Consider the following 21,963-nt stretch of genomic DNA (forward strand, 5'->3'; position numbering starts at 1 on the left):
GACCTTGTAATTTTTTAAGTAAATGTTTTTGTTTATCTATGAGGATCTCACTAGAATAGTATAATCAAGGTATGTTTATATTTGATGAATGAAATAGTAACGCAAAAAAAAAATATATTTGTGTCTTATATTCCTGCCGAAGACTTTTATTTTACCTTTTCCTTCTACACAAGTTTGGCCAAGTAATAAGAATTTAGGGCTCTCAATTTTATTTTGACTTCTACAACAGTAAAGCTACGAGGCCATGTTTTGGTATCGTTTTCGTATAAATTCGCAGTACCAAATTTAGTTAAGGTATCACATTGACACCATTCCGAAGTAAAAACATATAAACTTATTAAAATACTTTCTTTTAAACTCCTCTTCACGCTTAAACTGCTGAACAGCTTTAATTTAAATTTGGTACACATATATTTTGAGTCCCGAGACAGGATATAATAAGTTATCTCAAAAATCATCCTTTAAAGGTGTGAAATGAGGTGTAGGGGGAATTCAGAATTGACTTCTGAATTTAATACTGTTTAAGTTTAGGTTTGAAGTCATGTTTTTTCATCATTTTTAACTAAATCAAAGATGTAGACCATCCCAAATTTCATATAAATCGGTTCAGCGGTTATTGATTTCCCGTACAAATTTCCACGCCACTTTTCACACCTTCAAAAGATGATTTTGGTTATAAGATCTATCCTATGTCCTGTTCCGGGACGCAAACTATTTCTATACCAAATTTCAACGAAATCGGTTCAGCGGTTAAGCGTCAAGAAGAGTTTCAAAAAAACCGGCCAAGTGCGAGTCGGACTCGCGTATTAAGGGTTCCGTACATTAAGTCCGACTCGCGCTTGACTGCACATTTCTAATAGGTTTTCCTGTCATCTATAGGTAAAGAACTATTTTGTGTATTCAGACGGACATACATACAGACGCACGAGTGATCCTATAAGGGTTCCGTTTTTTCCTTTTGAGGTACGGAACCCTAAAAAGATTTATTTTTATTTTGTGGAATGGTGTCAATGTGATATCTTAAATGGATTCAGCACCCCAGATTTATACGAAAACGATACCAAACACGGCCTAGCACCTTTACTGATATAGATATATCAAGATAAAATTGAGAGCCCTAAATAAACTTTCAAGAGCGGATATCTCAAAAACTATTCAACATATCGAAAAAATTGACTGAATAAACTTGTAACAAATTAAATTAACTTTCATTTTGAATAAGTGGCCATGTCGCTGAGATGCATAGTTTCCGAGATATAATCGAAAAACGGGAAAATGGGACCTTCAAAGCCCCCTCTCTCCCCCCCGCTCAAGGGCTAGGGCCGGGGACTTTTGATATGTTCACCTCCTAACTTGTCAAACCGAGTTACGGAGTCAAAAATTGTGTTCCGAGCATTTCCCTCTACAACTTTTGGAGCATTCGTTGCCTGACCTAAGTAGCTTATTGAATTTCTTTAAAAACTTTTCTGTAAAAGGTTGACGGGTGTTGGGTGTTTATATGGTTTCGGTCGATTATTATCATTTGCATTGCCCATGATGACTTACTAGAATTACGAGCACACGAGACACTAATAGTAGTTTGACAAACCTTGGTTTTCAAGAGGTATTTTATATTGACATTTGCTGTCACAAATTTGCTGTCAGATTTAGTCGCAAACCGCACGCAAAGTGCACACAAATGTGTCGACACCTTGTTACGGAAAAGTGTAGACACGGCGACGACACTTTGTTTCGAAACAATTCTAGACACATTGTGTGGACTCTGTTACGACACATCTGACATTTAGTTACCACTTTGTGATTCTGCGACTGGAATGGTTATATGGGTAGGAGCGAAAAACAGATTTTATACAAATGCTCTTTATAATCTTAATATATTATAATAAAAAAACTCTTATAATAATAAAAAAAAATCAAAAAAAAAATCTAACCTAGAGGCGTAGCTGTGGTTGATATACAAGTGTCAAAATATTTTCAATACCTAATGTAAATATCGAGAGAGGAAAATAAGTTCTAAGTTTGTATGAAAATTTCTCGCGGGTCCTCCACTTTATTTATTTATACTTTATTGCACAAAAGATAAACTTAGTGTACAAAAGGCGAACTTAATGCCATGAGGCATTCTCTACCAGTCAACCTTAGGGCAAAGCAGAGAAGATTGTAGGCCACTTTCGTCGTAATGAACGAAAATATCTATACTGAAAATACATCTTTTTGCTCTAGATTACATTTACAATTCTAAATGAGCACTATAGCTACATATGCCCCTTCGTTTGTTTTATTTAAGATTTTTAGATTATTGTAAGAGTTAGGACCGAAAAACAAAGTCCATACAAATATTAAATATCTGAATGCCGCTCCAATACCCATTTTAGTGAACATTTCCAAACAAAGAAAACAAACTCGGTAAACAAGGTTAGACTCGGAAAACTTCGCTTCAAGTTACACGAGGAATCACCGTCGGTATCGGAATCCCAATCAGAATATATAATGAACACGAGTAAGGGGAGGCCAATTCGAACATACGTTTTGATGCCAAAATGATGTCATTTTGTTATAGTTCGCGCGAACATTTCGCTTATAATTGTTCGCGCATTGGCACGAGCGAGACGCAGGGGTGAACGGTAGCAAAATGGTATCATTTTAACATCGGGAAATAAGTTCCAAATACCTAATAGCATCCGAGATGAGAAATACTAACAAGGACTTGGATCTCGTCTGTTGAACGAAATGAAACCTTATAATTGAAGTTGGTAAATTCAGTTTGAATTGTAAACCCAATTTCGAAATGGGATAAAATGTAAAAGCATGTCACAATAAGTAAAGCAATGAGACTTGAAGTCTAATCTCGTATCTTAGGTAGAGTAAACCGGCGGGGTTCGTGCGCTTACATATATTCCAGAATTACTTCAGTAAATCCTACTAAATAATACTTAAGTTTAATAAACGCTACAATCGCTTCAGTATCAGAAAATCCTAAATTACATGGGCAGTGGCGGATTTGCCCTAAGGCCAAGTAGGCCCCGGGCCTAGGGCGGCAAGTTATTTGGGGGCGGCAAATTATGACAAAAAATTCGCTGATGATAACAAGAAATAACTCAAAATGTAGTCAATATGATGGGTACTGAGAAAGGGGCGGCTACAGGGCCTGGGGCCTAGGGCGGCAAAGACTGCAAATCCGCCACTGCACATGGTTGTGACATGGTCGTGACAAGTCAACTGGTGTTGCCACTGTGTTTCGCCTTTAGTTCAATTTTATTTAATTTCTACAATTCTATGTAGCACAATACAGAAAAATATACGCGGTAAAGCTAAATTAGTGTGTAATAAGGGAGGTCAATGTGAGGTAGTAAAGAAAGAATTCATTCTAGTTAATTAATGTTGAGTTAATTCGTCACCGGCTGTCGTCGTATCAAAACTAATTCAAAAAAGAAGGAAAATACCTCCACGTCGTGCTCATGCCTCTACGAAGCATTTTCGCTACATATTAGGAAAACCTACACTATCGTGTAGAATAAGAGTGTAACTTAATAGTGAATGAGTCAAGTCGAAACATGCCCTGAAAACCTTGATCTTCAACTATTTTTCCCTCAAGCAACTTCAATTAAAGGGCACGTGGAATCCCAGCGCTCCACGCCTTAATAATTACTTCGAGGAATCGTCCAGCCATCGATCTTGATCGCTCAAGGGCAAGGTAAGCGAGATGTGATCAATAACCGCCTACGTCCGAAGCTATACAGCCGTATTCGAACAATGAGATACGTCAAATACTAGATATTGAAACGATATGGATTGGATATGTCAGTGTCAAACAAGTATCAAAAGTGACGTTTTTGTTTGAAGAAACGTGTATTTTGACACTCGTTTGACACTGACATATCCAATCCATATTGTTTTAATATCTAGTATTTGACGTATTTCATTGTTCGAATACGGCTGTTCGATCTTTACCTATATTCGAGCTATATTTTAACTTGATTTGATAGATTTAAAACATTTTAAAAAGCGTTTTGCTTCCGAGTATGTGTAGTCGACGTTTTCGTCTAATTAATGAAAAGGAGTAAGGGTGGTATTCCATCTGTCCAATATATTGGTCCAATGTCATTGTATCTCACTCTCTCATTGAGCAAAATGTGAGACATAATACACATTGGACAAGAACACCACCCTAAGGTGCAAAAATGTAAACATCGGGTGTTCGTATGTAGTGAAATTAGTGAATCATAATTTTTAACGGGTCTATCGAGGCTACCTCGGAAATATAGACATAAATTCGTAGTTAAAATTATAAAAAGTGGCAGTCTGTCTGTCAATCACGGATGTCTATCAATCTACCGTATATAGTTTTTGGCGAAACGCGAGTCCGGCCTAGCCAAGGTTACAATCGCTATAGCTTCGACAACGAAAAGCATTATGTCTCTCTGTCACTCTTCCATATTAGTGTGATAGTGACAGTTGCGTTTCGATCGCTACGGAGCGTAAGCGATTGGCATCTTGACTACGCGGGGGTCCCCGGACTCCCTAGTGGAAATTTCTTTCGATAGCGTGACGAATGTTCGCGTTCGCGTTATGTCTATTTTTGTATGGGATTTTGAACAGCGCGCCAAGCGGGACGTTTTGGCAACTCTAAATCCCATACAAATTGACACTTAACGCAAACGAAATTTACATTAGGGGTACAGTTCGGGGCCAACTACCTACTAGTAATCTCTTATTTGAGATCGAGCACGAGCGACTCACACAAACTTGAGTTCGAATAGGATTCGTGGTGTTGTGGTTTTATTGCTAAAGAGACATGTAATCCACTCGCAGCCACGTTACCCTTTAAGAAATGAGCGCTAAACGCGGCCGAGCCGCTCGCAACTCGCAGTGACCTTTACACCCACTGACGGCACGAGTGGCATGACCATAAAACATAAGACATCGAGTGTTTTCCAATGCTCTAAGCTAAGCTTACTTAAGGGGCCCACTGTTTACCAGTTCCCCGGACACGCAAAATGTGACAGCTCTGAATCAGCGCCAATCATCGCTGCGAATAAAAAAATCGCCATGTATTTTTTAGTTACTTTTCAGGAGACAAAAAAACTGTTTATTTTCCTGTTTGTAATATATTTGTCGCACCTGTATTTTTTTTTCTGGTAGATCAATGGTTTTTACATGATACTTATGAAGAAAATAAACAGATTTTTTCGTAAACTTTTACAATATTAATTATTTTAACCAGAATTTTGCTACATAGCGACTTGAATTTAGTTCACTTAAAATCGTCATGTGTTAAGTTTACACATAGCGATTTGTTGCCAAAGTAACGTAGCACGAGAAATGATACATAGCGGATTTTAGGGTAATCCACTCTACAATTAATCGCCATGTGCAACATTATCGCCACCACCCTCGACGGAAAACAAGGCATTTAATTTCGTTAGGTGCTAAAAAAATCACAATGCTATTTTTTTGTACAAATGTTGTTCAGTTATTTTCAAAACGTGTCTTTGACATGTTCCTAAATCATTTATTTACATAAAATATATATACAGTGGTACTACTAAACGAAATTAATAACTAGCTTAAATCTAAAATAGGCCCTTGAGGCATTGTACCAAGGATGCTGGCGGCATTTCCTCGCTGTATCGCAATGCTGATACGTTGTGCGAGGAAGCCGCCAGCTCTTCGGTCACCAGTTACGTCAACCAGACGCTTCGCGATTTCTGCGAACAACTTATGCGCGCTGGGACCCCATGGACCTAGAGTTTCAACTCCAAATGGTACTCTCTACCGAGGCTCTTATATTTGTTACGTTTTAGAATTTCGGCGCTTTCCGCCGCTCCGCCCGCTTTTACAGTAGTCCGTTGGAGGTGGGACGGTGCCAGTGTGTCTACGCAGGTAGCATCCCACACTAACATCCGACCCAAGCTCCAAGGAACTAAAGACACCCCATCGGGCCTCTTGCCATCATCTCTGATAATGCCAGTCGGCTCAAGAAGAGCAGGCACATTGATGGTGGCAAGAGTCCGACGGACTATGTCATTAAGCGTCGCATGTCTCGAAAAACGGCCTGCACTTTTTTGACAAGATAATCCGTGGTGTCCCAGTCGGTCCACGTCCGTGCCACAAGAGCATACGTGTGGCGTACACAGACCGAAACCCCGAGTCGCAAACCAGTCGCCAGTCTAAGGGAGGCCGGATCCAAGAAAGTACCAGTATTGGGCGAAGGATGGGCATGTAGCCAGTAACCGGCTTCCCGGGCTCCGACCGCCAAAAGCCTCGCGCGGTCTGGACCTGTACAGTTGTTTAGGAGAGTATTGTAAGTTAAATCACAGTAAACATTATCCCAACTCCTTTGTGAATTTGGGTTGTCTGGAAATTGTTTGCCTGGGCAAGCAATTTTAAAAGCATCTTTGGCGTCCCCAAAGCTCGCGATCTCACAGTTTATGGGCAAAGCCCTTAAGATATTTCCTATGAGACCAGACGTGCTATGAGTGGACGCCAAAAAGGCTGGGGAAGCCACACTGGAAATTTTGCGAATTCCTAAACCTCCAAACCGAATAGGGAGGGACGCTTGAGACCAGGATGGCTCACTTAGCTGAATGTTTAGAATCGTCTCTAAACTAATTTTGATCAAATCATCTATGGGCGACAATAAATTTTGATGTTTCCAGAAAGGACAACAGCGGAGCACATACGTAAATTTAGGGACAAAAAGGCAGAATTTAAGAATCACAAGAGCATAATGAGGGCTAATTTCGAGTAAGCGATCTGTGTGACTTTTGAATTTAGTTATGGAGTTAGAAATATATATTTATGAACAGCCCCCTACATGACAGTCCTAATCCACAGACTACCTACTTCAGTACCTACCTGCTTTTCAAAACTAATAAAAAATAATAAGATATAAAAAAATATTTACGTGGGTCGACGGGAAATTGAAAAAGGAATTAAAATATGCCTAAATCAAAAAATCATAAAAAAACAGCGATTTTTTTACTCGCACCGACGCAATACGACGACGCACCAGGCTGATATCGTCCGGCGAACTGGTAATCTGTGGGCCCCTTTAGAGGTAACAATGGTGTTTAAGATATGTTAACTTACGAGAAAATACTGAAAATATGCTTAGATAGTGTCAAATGTAAAAGGCTAAGGGGAGACAAATCTGTTTAGTTATTAGCGGGATTAGGTAGGTATATATGTTGTGTCTGCGTACACCATAATTTACTGCGTACAGCGTAATAATTCCTGACCTACACCAGCCATGACGGCAGATGTTCTGCCAGGCAGATCAGGCGGTCTAGCATAAGTTGCGTTCTCGCGCGCGTACCCATACTTGAAGTTGCGCTACATGTATATGGAGTCGCGTGCGAGAACGCAACTCATATCTAACCAAATTCCTAGCTAATAGCACACTAATTTACTAATAAGGTAGTGTGTCAAATTAGCTAAGCTATAGGTATAGTATATTAGATTTGTTAGAGTCGGACCAAGAAAAGTCTGCAGCGGATTTGATAGCCCACGCAGTGCAAGTGTCATTTATGCGTCATAATTTCATAGAAGTTTGACGTTTAAAATAACACGTGCACTGCGTGGGCTATCAAATCCGCTGCAGACTTTTCATAGACTGACTCTAGGTACTATGAAATTACCTTACTATGAAATTAAGTATGTAATTATGAGAAATGAAGATGGTGACGTGATTTTGTACTGATTATAGTTCGTTAAAATTGTGTGAAAAGTTTGACAGTTGAGGTAACAACCGCCGTTGCAATATTTAACGTTGATCAGTTCGTTCCTTCTATAGTTCTAACAATTTTAACTGTTTAACGCTCATATTAAATAAAATAAAATATTACCCACAGTGTTACGAAGAATTCAGAATTCTGATAGTTATTTGTGTCGCATTTTCACACTCTTTGTTCATTCGAAGGTTTTTCCTCCGTTCGAGCCTTTTGTCAGTGAAACTATTGTTACATATTACAGTTGGGAGCCCGGAAAACGTCGTATTATAAGGAAGGTACTAGATATAAATCCGTGCCTGGGGAAATTCCATCTGGACGGCGGTCGCGTAAATAGGAATTCAAATTGTCAGCTCATTTCTGATTCGAATTAAGGTTCAAAGTATATTTGTTACGGATATTAATAATTGAGATAAGAAGTTTATTGAATTACATAATGGCCTCCTAGCCTAGTCGGTAGTGACCTTGCCTACGAAGCAGGAGGTCCCGGATTCGAATCCTGGTAAGGGCATTTATTTGTGTGTTCATCTCAAATATTTGTTCCTGAGATATGGATGTTTTCTATGTATATAAGTATTTGTATGTATGTGTATATTATATATATCGTCGTCTCGTACCAACAACACAAGCCTTATTGAGCTTACTGTGGGACTAGGCCGATCTGTGTAAAATTGTCCAATAATATTTATTTATTTATTTATTTATTTACATAGGCAAAACAACATTAAAATTAAATAAATTAGTACCTATAAATACTGTATAAAAATTAAATTAATAAAGGACCCTATAAGAAGTTGTTTTCACATTTTATTGAAATGGGATAAATAACAAACTTACAATCAAAAGTAACCTAAAATTAAAACTACCTACAAAACTAAAACGAATACCTAAATTAAACTAAAAATCTATATATATCTAAAGAGGACTTCTGGGGCATAGTGCCAAAGATACTGGCAGCATTTACTCGCTGAATCGCAACAACATTTAATAAAGGTTTACTAAGTTTCATGAATAATGGGGTTAGTTTTTATCATATAAATCATCATTCTACGCAGACGAAGGCACAGAGAGAAGCTAGTAAAATTATTACCAATGTATTACGTTTACTGAAGTAGTCTATGAATTAGGACTGTCATGTAGGGAAGATTCTGGGCCTACGCGAGACAAACAAATCGACGCTTAAGAATCAATACTGTCTAACCAACATTTTTGACGTTTTTAGGGTTCCGTACCCAAAAGGTAAAACGGGATCCTATTACTAAGACTTCGCTGTCCGTCCGTCCGTCCGTCTGTCTGTCACCAGGCTGTATCTCACGAACCGTGATAGCTAGACAGTTGAAATTTTCACAGATGATGTATTTCTGTTGCCGCTATAACAACAAATACTAAAAACAGAATAAAATAAAGATTTAAATGGGGCTCCCATACAACAAACGTGATTTTTGACCAAAGTTAAGCAACGTCGGGCGTGGTCAGTACTTGGATGGGTGACCGTTTTTTTTTTGCATTTTTTTCCGTTTTTTTTTTCATTATGGTACGGAACCCTTCGTGCGCGAGTCCGACTCGCACTTGCCCGGTTTTTTTGTTTACCTTTTAATGCAGTTAGGTGCAGACAAAAATAACGAATAGCATGCCACGCTTCCTGTAAAATTGTATTTTTGTTACATAGACAGTATTGATTCTTAAGCGTCGAAATGTCATCCGAGCCTTAAAATATTACATCTTGCGGGGTCACGTCGCGGCGGTCCGAAAATAGGACAGACAATGTTGGAAGAAAAGCAAGCTTTTATATATATAAAGCTCCATAGTTTGGGACTAGATCTATGTTAGATTGGCTTCAAATAGGTATTATTTCTTATTTTACTTACTTTATTATTATTCCAAGTGTTCATATCATGATGTTTAAACAGTTTTGTTTTTAAATAATGTTTGAGTTTAGTTACTTAGAAGGTTGAATATTGTTGTTAGAATGTTTGTATTTAATACAGAATTCGCAGAATATATTCTTGATTTATGTGCCTACTTAAAGGCAAATTAATAAGAATCACACTAGTATTTATTAAAGTAAGTAGATAGCTATTTATTTTTAAAGCCCAAACTGTTTAAGAGGGGTTGAAACGGCAAGAAAAGAAAATATGAAATAATTATTAGATGGTAAAAACTAGATTGTATTTTTAGAGGGCCACTTGCACCATCCCACTAACCCGGGGTTAAGCAAACCGTTAACCCAGTGTCAAATTATACTGGTATCTTAACTCCAGGTTTAACCGGTTCACTCCGGGTTAGCGAAATGGTGCAAGTGGGCCTAACAAACTTAAATCTTCTCTTTTATTCCCACAGATCAAAAAATCGTGAATAAAATATAACAGTATTTCAACAAGCGTTATCAAATTACAACAGTTAGTGTGGCTACCACCAGTTTGACACTGACATAAACGCTATCGAGAACGTTAACTTACTTTCTATGCATCTCGCTCGTATACTCGCATATTAGTGCGAGCGAGATATATAGAAAGTAAATTACGTAGACGTTAGCGTATATCGGCGCGATTCGGGAAATGAGTTAGACATTCACTAGATATGAAATAGTAACGATATGTGACGTTCCACGGCAAAAGGTACCCTATGGCGGTTGGCGCTTACGCTATTATTAACGCCGCTCCAATATTATTGTGGCCATAAAGTACCTTTTTCCGTGGAACGTCACATATCTTTACTATTTCATATCTAGTGTATCTCTAATTCATTTCCCGAATCGCGCCGATGTCAGTTTTGACACTGTCAGTGACTCACTCATGGTACGGGTAGATAAAGAAGACCGGCCGTAATGTCTACTGTAATATTTAACTCATTCAGCTTTCCAGACGCTTGTGTTACATAATGAATAGCCCAAATTACTTTAGGGAATTACGTTGAATCCTTGTTTAAAATGCTCGGTTAGAATAACATGTGATACACCCAGACTCGGACCTAATTCGGACTTAGGTTTTAATGGTAATGTAACTTTGATCTAAATTAAAAATATACGTATACAAAAATCTCAAACCACACTTAGAAAATTATATAATTCATTTCCACATTAAATAAAGTAATCATACTTATTCATAGGTAATTGGTTTATTAAACTTAAGTTTGCTCATCTACTAACGATATCGCGTGCGTCCCGCGCCACGCGCTCAATCGGATTACGAACTACTCCCGGCCCTTGAAACGGGAACAAACATGTTCTATACTGTCCGGCTGATCGCGTGTTTCTCCACGAAGAGATAATCCTACCTTAGTTACATTTGGTTTATATAATATACAGCGTAACACAGTTTAGTATCTGGCCGTGTTTACCCTTGGTATGAAGCTGTGAAGTTTGCTCATACCAAAGAGAATAGATAGTATAGAGGGGTCCTGTCATAGTAAATTTTGTAGTCACAGTAAATTTACTGCCATCTATCGACACACGACTAAAACTCAAAATAAAACGTATAAAATTATCAAAAAAATGTATATATATGGATAAATGATTTTATTATTTTTATATCATTTTGACCCATATTCATTCACTGATATCTATGTGTTAAAATTGTTAAATTTGAACGGTGTCGTCACGCCATCTAGCCGAACATAGGCTAAAGGTGTGTGCGCCATCTATCCGAGAATTACTTTTTCTTGATTTCCGAGGCACGTTTTTTCCTTAGACTTTATTCATCTTATACGAAGTTACATATGTCTTTGCTCATACCACTCATACTAACGATATCGCGTGCGTCCCACTGTATTGTACTGTCACGTGTCTCGGCGTAGAAGACAATTCAGCCTTTGTTACATTTTGGTTTGTATAATATATGAGACCGAGGTGAGTTAAAACAGAGGTAAGTTGAAACAACGTGAATTTTCCGGTATGTATAATCGTCTTGATGCAAGGACGCATATGGAAGGACCAGCGTGTTAGGACGCGGCTAAACATTTTTTTTCCACCACGATCAGTTCAAAAATCAAAATCAAAATATTTTATTGATACAGTGAAACTTATGATTAAACAAGGTTAGGTAAACTTATTCTAGTTAAACACTGCTAAAGTTCTTGCAAGATATGAAAATTGCCCGTGACACCTGCACTAGGCTATGCCTGTCTCGCAGGATGGCACTTTTCCTAGTTTGCCAGTTTTTAGGGTTCCGTACCCAAAGGGTAAAACGGGACCCTATTACTAAGACTCCGCTGTCCGTCCGTCCGTCCGTCCGTCTGTCACCAGGCTGTATCTCGTGATCTGTGATAGCTAGACAGCTGAAATTTTTACAGATGATGTATTTCTGTTGCCGCTATAACAACAAATACTAAAAACAGAATAAAATAAAGATTTAAGTGGGGCTCCCATACAACAAACGTGATTTTTGACCGAAGTTAAGCAACGTCGGGCGGGGTCAGTACTTGGATGGGTGACCGTTTTTATAGATAATGGTACGGAACCCTAGGTGTGCGAGTCCGACTCGCACTTGGCCGGTTTTTATTGATTACATTAGGCGCTAAAGAATTCACTACTATCAGCTAAATTAACAAAATGCATGCTACCCTAGTTATATAATATGTCTCAATTATTACGTTGTTTCAACTTACCTCTGTTTTAACTCACCTCGGTCTCCACTAATACACTCTAGTATCTTACCGTTAGTAAGGTAAACGTACTAGTGCTCGAAATGCTAATGCCCAATAGATGACACCTTGCTGTCACCTCTATTGACAATGACTTATGTTTCAAGATGACATGTACTGGGACCGCGTCGAGCACCAGTACGTTTACCTTACACCACGTATGAAGGAAATTGTTCGTGCTTACAGTATCCTTGCTTTACATACTTATATTATAAAAAACCGGGCAAGTGCGAGTCGGACTCGCGCACGAAGGGTTCCATACCATAATGCAAAAAAAAAGCAAAAAAAAACGGTCACCCATCCAAATACTGACCACTCCCGACGTTGCTTAACTTTGGTCAAAAATCACGTTTGTTGTATGGGAGCCCCATTTAAATCTTTATTTTATTCTGTTTTTTTAGTATTTGTTGTTATAGCGGCAACAGAAATACATCATCTGTGAAAATTTCAACTGTCTAGCTATCACGGTTCGTGAGATACAGCCTGGTGACAGACGGACGGACGGACGGACGGACGGGCGGACGGACAGCGAAGTCTTAGTAATAGGGTCCCGTTTTACCCTTTGGGTACGGAACCCTAAAAATGACAGACGAGAGTGTAAGTAACATATAAATACCCAAGTGAGCGATTTCTATTTACAAAAGGTATTTCGTCAAAATCCAACAAAGGCGGCGCTCAGATAGCGGCCGTATAGCCGGGCGAGCACATGATTGGCGCGACAGTATCTCGCGGCGAGATAGACTACCCGTCCCTCTTTTGTTAACATAGTTAGAAAAAGACGGGTAGTCTATCTCGCCGCGAGATACTGTCGCGCCAATCATGTGCTTGGCCTACAGAACAGATTCTGATTTCACTATTTATTATGGTTTTCTTACTGACATTTAAAAACCGGCCAAGTGCGAGTCGGACTCGCGCTCGAAGGGTTCCATAGCATTACGCAAAAAACGGTAAAACAATGACGTTTGTTGTATGGGAGCCCCACTTAAATAATTATTATATTCTGTTTTTAGTATTTGTTGTTATAGCGGCAACAGAAATACATCATCTGTGAAAATGCAACTGCCTAGCTATCACGGTTCATGAGATACAGCTTGGTGACAGACAAACGGACGGACCGACAGACGGACAGCGGAGTCTTAACTAGTAATAGGGTCTCTTTGGGTACGGAACCCTAAAAACTATATTCTAGTGTTTTTTATTCTATATCTATGGATTGTGTGGTTAAGGGGCCCACTGATTAACAGTCCGCCGGACGGTATCGGCCTGTCAGTTGTTCGGAACTGTAAACATTTTGTTCTAACTGTTAATCAGTGGGCCCCTTTCAATTTATTTTTTAATCGGTATTTTTTAAATTATATTCTATGATAATAATTATTCGTAGATATGAAATATGACATCATACATCAGAATCAGCCCCCAGCTCTCCGCCATTTTCTAAGATGGCGTTTGTTAATAAAAAAAAAATCGGAGCTCTTTTACAGAATAAAAGTGTCCAGTGGAGTGTACAGACGAGTTGAATATTTTTTGAGTGAACATCATTTTACATTTCGTAGAAATATTTAAGTATGTCCCACTGGATTGAAAATATCATAAACATCTTAACTTTATTTACTTACTGTATATGTATTATATACCTTGTAATTTACTAACTCTATGGTGTTGTAATGCATACATATTGCCCGATTCGAACTTTAAGATACGTCAATTAATAGATCTAGAAACGATATGGATTAGATGTGTCAGTGTCAAAAGTGACGTTTATGTTTGAAGAAACGTCACATTTGACACATCTAATCCATATAATTTCTACATCTATTAACTGACGTATCTTAACGTTAGGATCGGGCCGTTATTTTCTTTTTAATGCGTCTGTCTGTTTGTGTGTTTGTATATTTGTTCGCAATAAACTCAAAAACTACTGAACGGATTTTCATGCGGTTTTCACCTATAGAGTGATTCTTGAGGGAGGTTTAGGTGTATAATGTGTTAACCCGTGCGAAGCCGGGGCGGGTCGCTAGTTGATAATAAACCTAACAGGTTCTCGTCAAATCATCATATTTCCGAAACTTCCATAAAACGACACAGATTGATACTTTAGTATCAACTTTTTCTTATTAAGGTCCCTTTATTGCTGGATCTAGGAGGCTAACACAATTAAGTAATACCAGGCTCTACGTGTAGCACCTGCTACGCCGTAGACCGTCTACGCGGCTACGACCTAGGGGCATTAAGATAAAATGGCTGTATAATAATTTAATAATTTAATTAATTTATACCAAGCCGTACAGATACTACGGATAGGCACATAAAAGATATGGAACGCTATTTAGGTTTTATTAAGATAATGTTCATTTCACATTATTAATTGCTTAAACCTTGCGCGTGAATATTGGATTTCAATCCCGTTACAAAATTAATCTTAGTCTCTGAAGCGGAGTAGGGACAGTTCTCGTAATGTAAGAAGAAGCGAGCTGCGAGGTAACTAAGGAAACTACGAGAAAACGAGGTAATGAAATTACGTATAGTCTGTCAAGCCATTTCCGTCAGTATATAGAAAATCCGTCAGGAGCAAATTTGAAAAATGTAGGCGCGAAGGGTTATCGTCCCATTGAAATTTGAATTTCGCGCCTTTTTCTACTGACAAAGTTGTTTGATAGCAGTACCGTCTTTACCATAAGGGCAGACGGGGCCCGTGCCCAGGGCCCCCATCCTCGGGGGGCCCCGAAGGACAGACAGTAACAGTGTATTTGATTGCCTATAATAAATAGAAGATCATAGTAGAAGAATGTTAGTTTAATTCGCTTTTTTTACTTTCCAAATGGGCCCCAAATTCTTATGTGCCCAAGGGCCTCAGCATAGTTTAACACATTCATTGTCACTAAGTGCTGGGTTACGCTCGTAGCGCGTATAGCCACGGTTTCGCCGTATGGAGCGCGTAGTCGCTACACAGTGTACCCGACAGTCGGGTTCTTGGCCCTGAATGTTAAGACTGAATGTTTGACAGACTATAATTACCGTGCGCGTCGCCCCTTCAAACACTATACCTAATACCTATTCCCAAAAGGCCTACTTAGTCTCAAAAGGCTGTAAATAGCTCTCCATATACTCGTGGTGTATTAGTGTCTTAATTCGGCGTATCCCGAACATGTCCTAATTGCATTGTCCGCAAACCGAATTACCCCGACGATGAAATAGTGGGGGCATCGCTAATCTAATTGTTTGGGAGTTCTACCTAACCGCACTGTCATTGGATAACTTTTGTTTTATTTTTCTTTTGTGCCGTCTATTGTTTTTGTTTAGTGGAACATTAATACACATCACATACCGGGTGTGGCCTGTAACACGAGCAAATAATTAAAACATAGATTGTACTCCTCAAACGGTGACACTTTTGTTCAACAACTTTTAAAAATTATGAAGTATTCAGACTCCCTACTTTTCATACAAAATAAATAGTATCTTCAATGGACGCCATCGCCACGCCATATCACTGTGATTGACGTTGCTTGTCACGCCTTAAACATAACAAAACTCGCAATACATTGCGTCTTAGAATAAACTTTAAAGTGTATTAAAAATCAAACCACAAGTTATTTTTAAAAGTCGCTGAACAAATGTTGGTCAGTATGAGGAGTACAGCCTACAGTTTAATTTTTTGCTCATGTTACAGGCCACACCCGGTATATAGGTAAATAGTTAAGAGTTCGGATAGACATTCCATATTAAATAGTACAGTCGCCATCAGATATATCGGAGCGGTCAAGGCGCTCACAAATATCTGAACACGCCTCTATTGTCAAGGCGTTGGAGCGCGTGTTCAGATATTGTGAACACTTTAGATAGCAGCTCCGATATATATATTGGTGACTGTACAATGTACATTGTGCCACTAGGGGGGGTAAGCGAGATTTTGTAAACGAGGTCTATTCACGACAGCCGCAGGAACCTAAGACCTAAACAAATTGACCAACTTCTATCACTCACTTCTAAAATCTCTATGCAATTAAATATTTCAAGTCTTAAAATACCTTGCCGAAATTGGGATAGACGTTAAATTTGAATTTGTGATACATTAAATCGTAATTTGATTAGCAGACTTAATCCCGGCTTCGCTCCCAATTAGGACAGGTTGGATGGGAAGCCTATTCGAAAGTAAAAATCTCAGCTTGATTAATTATTGAAACGATACAGGCTATACACGGTACACAGCAGTGTGTAAAATTGGCCTTAAATCGGACATCTTCTAAATAATGGCAAAAGAAAATCTGTAAAGGTCTCGAGAGTTATAAGCAGTGATCGTTAATTTTCCAGCAATTTTGGTGCAACATAGTAAAAATAAAGGATTTTTTTTAATTTTTATCTAGGGAGAGGATTGGATAAGGTTAATATTACTGTTATTAACCCTAATTATCTATTCCACCTAGAGTAGGGCATACAGATGCTTTTAACCAACAATGCTGCACCAAAATTGCTGGAAAATTAACGATCACTGGTTATAAGGATCTCAAAACGTCGAGATGTAATGTTACATCATGTAGTACTTATTGCAGTTACTGAAAACAATATTGGCAGTAATGGTTATGAATGGAAGGACGAAACCTTACTAATCACTTTATTCAAGAAATTACAATTTAAAGCTTGTCCTGAAAAACTTTGAAACTACCGTAATTTACACATTTTATGAACACGTGCCTCTTTCAACTTTTGTGTTATAGCATAGAATTTACGTTTTAGGGTTCCGTACCCAAAGGGTAAACACGGGACCTTTACTACTATCGTCTGTCTATCTGTCACCAGACTGTATTTCTGTTGTCGCTATAACAAGAAATACTAAAAACAGGATAAAAAATATCTAAGTGGCTTTCATACAACAAACGTGATTTTTTTGCCGTTTTTGCTTAATGGTACGGAAGCCTTAGTGCACGAGTTGTGACTCGCACGTGGCCGACTTTTTAAATTAATAATTTTAAATGTAAAATGATGCGTAGGTATTAAGTGTGTAGGGGTACCCAGTCCCACATGGGTGAATCAACTTTTCCTTATCTCTCGTTACCATGGTTAAATAAGTTCTCCTAAACAATTCTTAAAAGACTGATTTTGTGGTAATTAAATTGGCATTTAAATTTAGGAACTGTATTTATTTATTTATTTTATTTTATTTTCTTTATTTATTTTTCGTCTTAAGTTAGGTTTGTTATAATATGAATATAAAAGTAAAATATAAAAACACTTACAAAACAATAAAAAATACATATAAACACATTATAAAAAACCTAACCTAGGGTGCCGCCGGCAGCGGGGCTTGGCCCAAGCTGCCGGTGGTCAGGGCCGCAGAGTGAGGAACCGACGTACTATACGCGCCGTGTCCAATATTACCGCCTTCTGCATAATGGCAAAAGAAAATCTGTATTTTATTTTATTATTAAGGTTCACCAACAGTGGCAACAACAACTTATGCACTAACACACTTGCGCACTATTCAATTGTGATTGCGCCACCAATTACAGGCGAACACAGCATGCATATTACTCTAAACATTTTAATAAGGTAAGAAGAATCACAATGATGCCTAATAAGTCTAATAACTAGATAAAAACTAAACAATAAATAAACCTAAAATCTACAAAGTGGAATGTCAAGAGGCACTTCTATCGGGAATCGAAGTAAGCTTCTTTTTAAAACTATTTAAGCTGTCATAGTATATATCCAGCTGGGCATTGTGCTTGCTAATTGTATTATACAAGCGCGACATGCGGGGCACCGGTGAGTGGGAACCAAGTTTGGAACTGTACCGCAAAGTCCCCTTCTGATTTAAAAAAAAAACAAGTTAAGTCGTGATTCTAAACTTCGAATAAGCCTCCAGAGCTGAGCTAACATAAATTGAAAGCGACGAGCAGCAGCAGCAGCAGAGGGTTGCTAAAATATTTACTCAACAAGCTATATTTATATAAGAGGAATGTTATTAGTATTACCTACTGTCAAACTTGAACGGACACTAATTGTAGCTGTCTATTTAAAACAAAAGTTAGTATTTCAAATCTTAGAGCATTTAGTAACTGGAGATGTCATCGCTGTCATTTTCTTTACGAAACAGTCTGCCGATTTTTGCGGGGGAGGGGACGTCAAATGTACTGCTATTTCTACATGATTTGTACGTAAATACCTAGTCATGTCAGTCCATACAAAAGTTTGCACAATTGTGCAAGTTTTTCGGCAGGGTAAGCTCTTAAAGGCGACTCCATGTTTTATTATTATTTAAATACCTATATTATTTATCGCTTTCTTAGTTTAGTTTTTAATTAGTTTTATGTTTAGTTTATGTGTTATTTTAATTATGAAATAAACATTTTCACTATTACTTATATATTTAAAGATAAATATACTATCACCGAGGAATAGACCTACATGAGAAGCGTGGAGCGGTATTATATTATATTAACGGCCCATTTAACGGCCCGAATAAACAACTATTGATCCAAATAAGATGAAACTGCAAAGTAGAACAAACAAAATAATTAATCATGACCGCAATTCAATCACGATCATTAAATTTGCATTCGATAACTCAACTCTTCAGAGCAAGTGCATGCGGGCTGTCTTTATTCAGCAACCACCAATACAAAGTAAATTGAACTCAAATGAAATCTAATTTTTGAAGAGGATTGTACTGGTTGGTTGTTAGGTAGATAGGTAATAGGTAAGTAGAGTAGATAGGTATTGGTTGAGATTTTCTAGCAATGGTAAAACAAAACCCTATTCGATAACGTAAGTAGATCTGGTTTTAAAAAAAATATGAGACTAATCGCGTCGCTTTGCGTAAAGGCTATATTATTATTATTAAGGATTTCACGGGCCTATAAATTCCGGTCTTTTGATAGGCTTGCGTGGGGATATAGATCCAACACGTAGAAGCCCTTTGGAGAGCTCTAAATGTCGTGTAGAATTAATATTATTATTTATTGTGAAAACCAACAGCGCTACAGAGTGTTTTTTTCTTATGCTAATTTATACAATAGTATGGCCAATTATAGGTTTTCCTGTGCAACTAAGTATATCGATAAAACCAATACGTTTCTAATCCAATATCAACACGTAACTATCTCATTGCAGAACAGAGCCTCTACTTGTGATAGTGAGTGTTTGGATGACCCAGTTAGCTCGATGGCTCGGTGGATCTTATCCATAAACGGTTAAAATGGACAAGTTAGATGCGCTTAGGATTATCCAACTATAAGCGAAACTTGTTAACTTATAGGATATAGCTCGGCTTCTGTGTTATATGTTTAAAAGAGTCAAATTATCCTAATTTAAATAGGTGATTTATTTATTTATGTAATTTTGTTCATAGTTATATTTTATGATGCTATTTATACTTAGTTGAAAATTCAGCATGTATTATACGATCGTATATTCTAAGGGTAAGTAGTTACTATGGGCCCGAATAAAGAATTTTTCATGTTTTACCTACTGAAATATTAAGAATTTTATTTTTTACTTATAAAATAATTCGACATTTTTTTTTAAATAATTGATCTCTGTTAGTTAAGGCCTAATTAAAGAAATATTTTAAAATCATTTCATGGCACGATTCAATTTGCGGTTGTATTAAAAAACAGGCTGTATAAAAAGTTATGATAATTTTATTGTATTTTAGTCATCAAAATAATTTCCTAATGCCATTATTAAATATTTTTAAGACTTATCTAATTAAGAAAGTTAAGATGAGGTGATAAAGTTGATTCAAGTTAAGACAACGTCGCCGTGAGGTAGGTACTTTCTTAAATTAAAGTAGGTACAAACAGCGACACGCTTAATTGTCCATCGGTCGACCTTATACCTTTGTAATAAGGTTTACGAACTGTCAACAGTGTGGGCGATGGTACGTATTAACTGACCAAAACCTACGACCAACTAATTCAATTAGAAAAGTCACTGTTTTCTGCTGGAGGGTGTGCGGTAAAACCCGATAAGTCCTGCAAATGGGTTTTTGAAATTAGAAATATATGTGACATGCGTAGAGTTCTTATTTAACCTCGTAAGACCCCCATACAAAGTTTTCGAATTTTCAATTTGAACCTTATTCAATAAGTAAATTAGAACGAATTTCGTTTGTTTTAAAAAGCAATGAAACAAAAGAAATGCCACTTTATTTGGTTCATGAAAGGTTCTAATTCAGTTCAAATTAGATTGCACGAATATGTACATTGTAATGTACATTTGACTCAGGAGGTTAAGTGACAAAATATCTAGACTTATCTGGTTTGACCGCTCACCCGTCGAAATAAGGGAAGGGAAGCTCAGTTTCTGCAGTGCCTTCTTGCGGGAGTTGTGTTTGGTTTGCGTAAGATTGAGCTCACGATTGAGCTGGAGATCGTTTTTATTTTGTAATGGTTTTGAACTGGTTTCGATATGACCGTCGACCGTCTTGACCATTAGCGCGTAAATATATCACTCACGATGGACGCACACTAGCCCTAGCTACTAGCCAGGGGCCCCAGCATAGTTAAAGACGGCCCTGCGTCTGTCGGCTTCAGGCTAGACTGGTTTGGTTAAGTTATGTTGTATTTAACAGATGATATTGGTAGGACGCCGAATTATGTTAAGGACATATCTTAGTCTCCTGTAATTACCTGCCTACTCTTTTACAAGACTAATGTGAGGAAAATTACCTACCTCAATATACCTAAAGAACATCAAACTAAGTTGTTAACCTACGATTATAAAAGATTACTTAAATGAAATATCTGTTACACAAAATACCTATCTTTTCCTCAAATCATGTATTTGAGACTCGTATCTAATGAGAATGAAACATGGTCCCCCAGGGCAATGTTGAAGAGCTGTATATTTTGTCTACAATGCGATGTTATTGCGCATCATTTGCTCATACTCATTCCAGCTGTTTTGGTGATCATTAAAAACTTCTCAGGCAAGAATACAATCAGTATATTGTTCTGTTTCATTATTAAGCCTAAGATAATAGGATAGATTAGTATAAATACTTGATATTTAAGAACTTACAAGGATCAACGGGCGAGATCGCAGGCCCGTCGGGCGCTGCCAGGATCTTCATCGTGATGGCCCCCGGCAGAACACTGCTGGACACAGACACCTTGACGTTTTTTGCACTCTATTCAGTCCCGAAAAATCCTCTCAGATCAGAAATACGTCGTGAAACTCGCGCGGCCAACAGGCTGTTGTGTGACTAGAGTTGCACTATCGATTGGGGTAGAAGGTGAGTGCGCGTGTGCGGACCGCGGCCGAGCCTGCGCGCGTCGCCGGCGGCCATCTTGTGGCGGAAAGACGTCATTTGCCGCCAATTGTGCGGATGACAGGTGACAGATGTGGTTCCGGTTTCGTAGTTTATTTTCTAGTTGTTTCCTGTGGCTTTTTGTTGAAGCAGCTGGGGTTTTATTTTGTTATTCGAGTGCGGTCGGAGGCTAGTGGAATGATTATTTGCGACATAACATAAAGCTTTATTGAACATTTGTCATTTCTTTTCAAGACTGTAGGTAGGTACTTAGCGTCGCATGTTACTATGAGTATGTATACTCTGTCAAGCCATTTCCGTCAGTAGAAAAGAGCGGCAAAT

At 38.1% G+C, this 21,963-nt stretch overlaps 1 protein-coding gene across 1 annotated transcript in view; it reads right to left on the bottom strand.

The window, feature by feature from the left end:
- LOC134798919 (synaptotagmin-4-like) overlaps positions 1–21,784 on the bottom strand; it is a 50,506-nt gene extending 28,722 nt beyond the window's left edge. The window contains exon 1 of the mRNA XM_063771345.1: positions 21,393–21,784. Within this exon, the coding sequence (XP_063627415.1) occupies positions 21,393–21,444 (52 nt within the window). The 5' untranslated portion in view covers positions 21,445–21,784. The remainder of the gene's footprint in view (positions 1–21,392) is intronic.
- Between the last annotated feature and the right edge of the window lie 179 nt (positions 21,785–21,963).

The sequence above is a fragment of the Cydia splendana genome, chromosome 17 (genome assembly GCF_910591565.1).
Source record: "Cydia splendana chromosome 17, ilCydSple1.2, whole genome shotgun sequence".
Lineage (NCBI taxonomy): Eukaryota > Metazoa > Arthropoda > Insecta > Lepidoptera > Tortricidae > Cydia > Cydia splendana.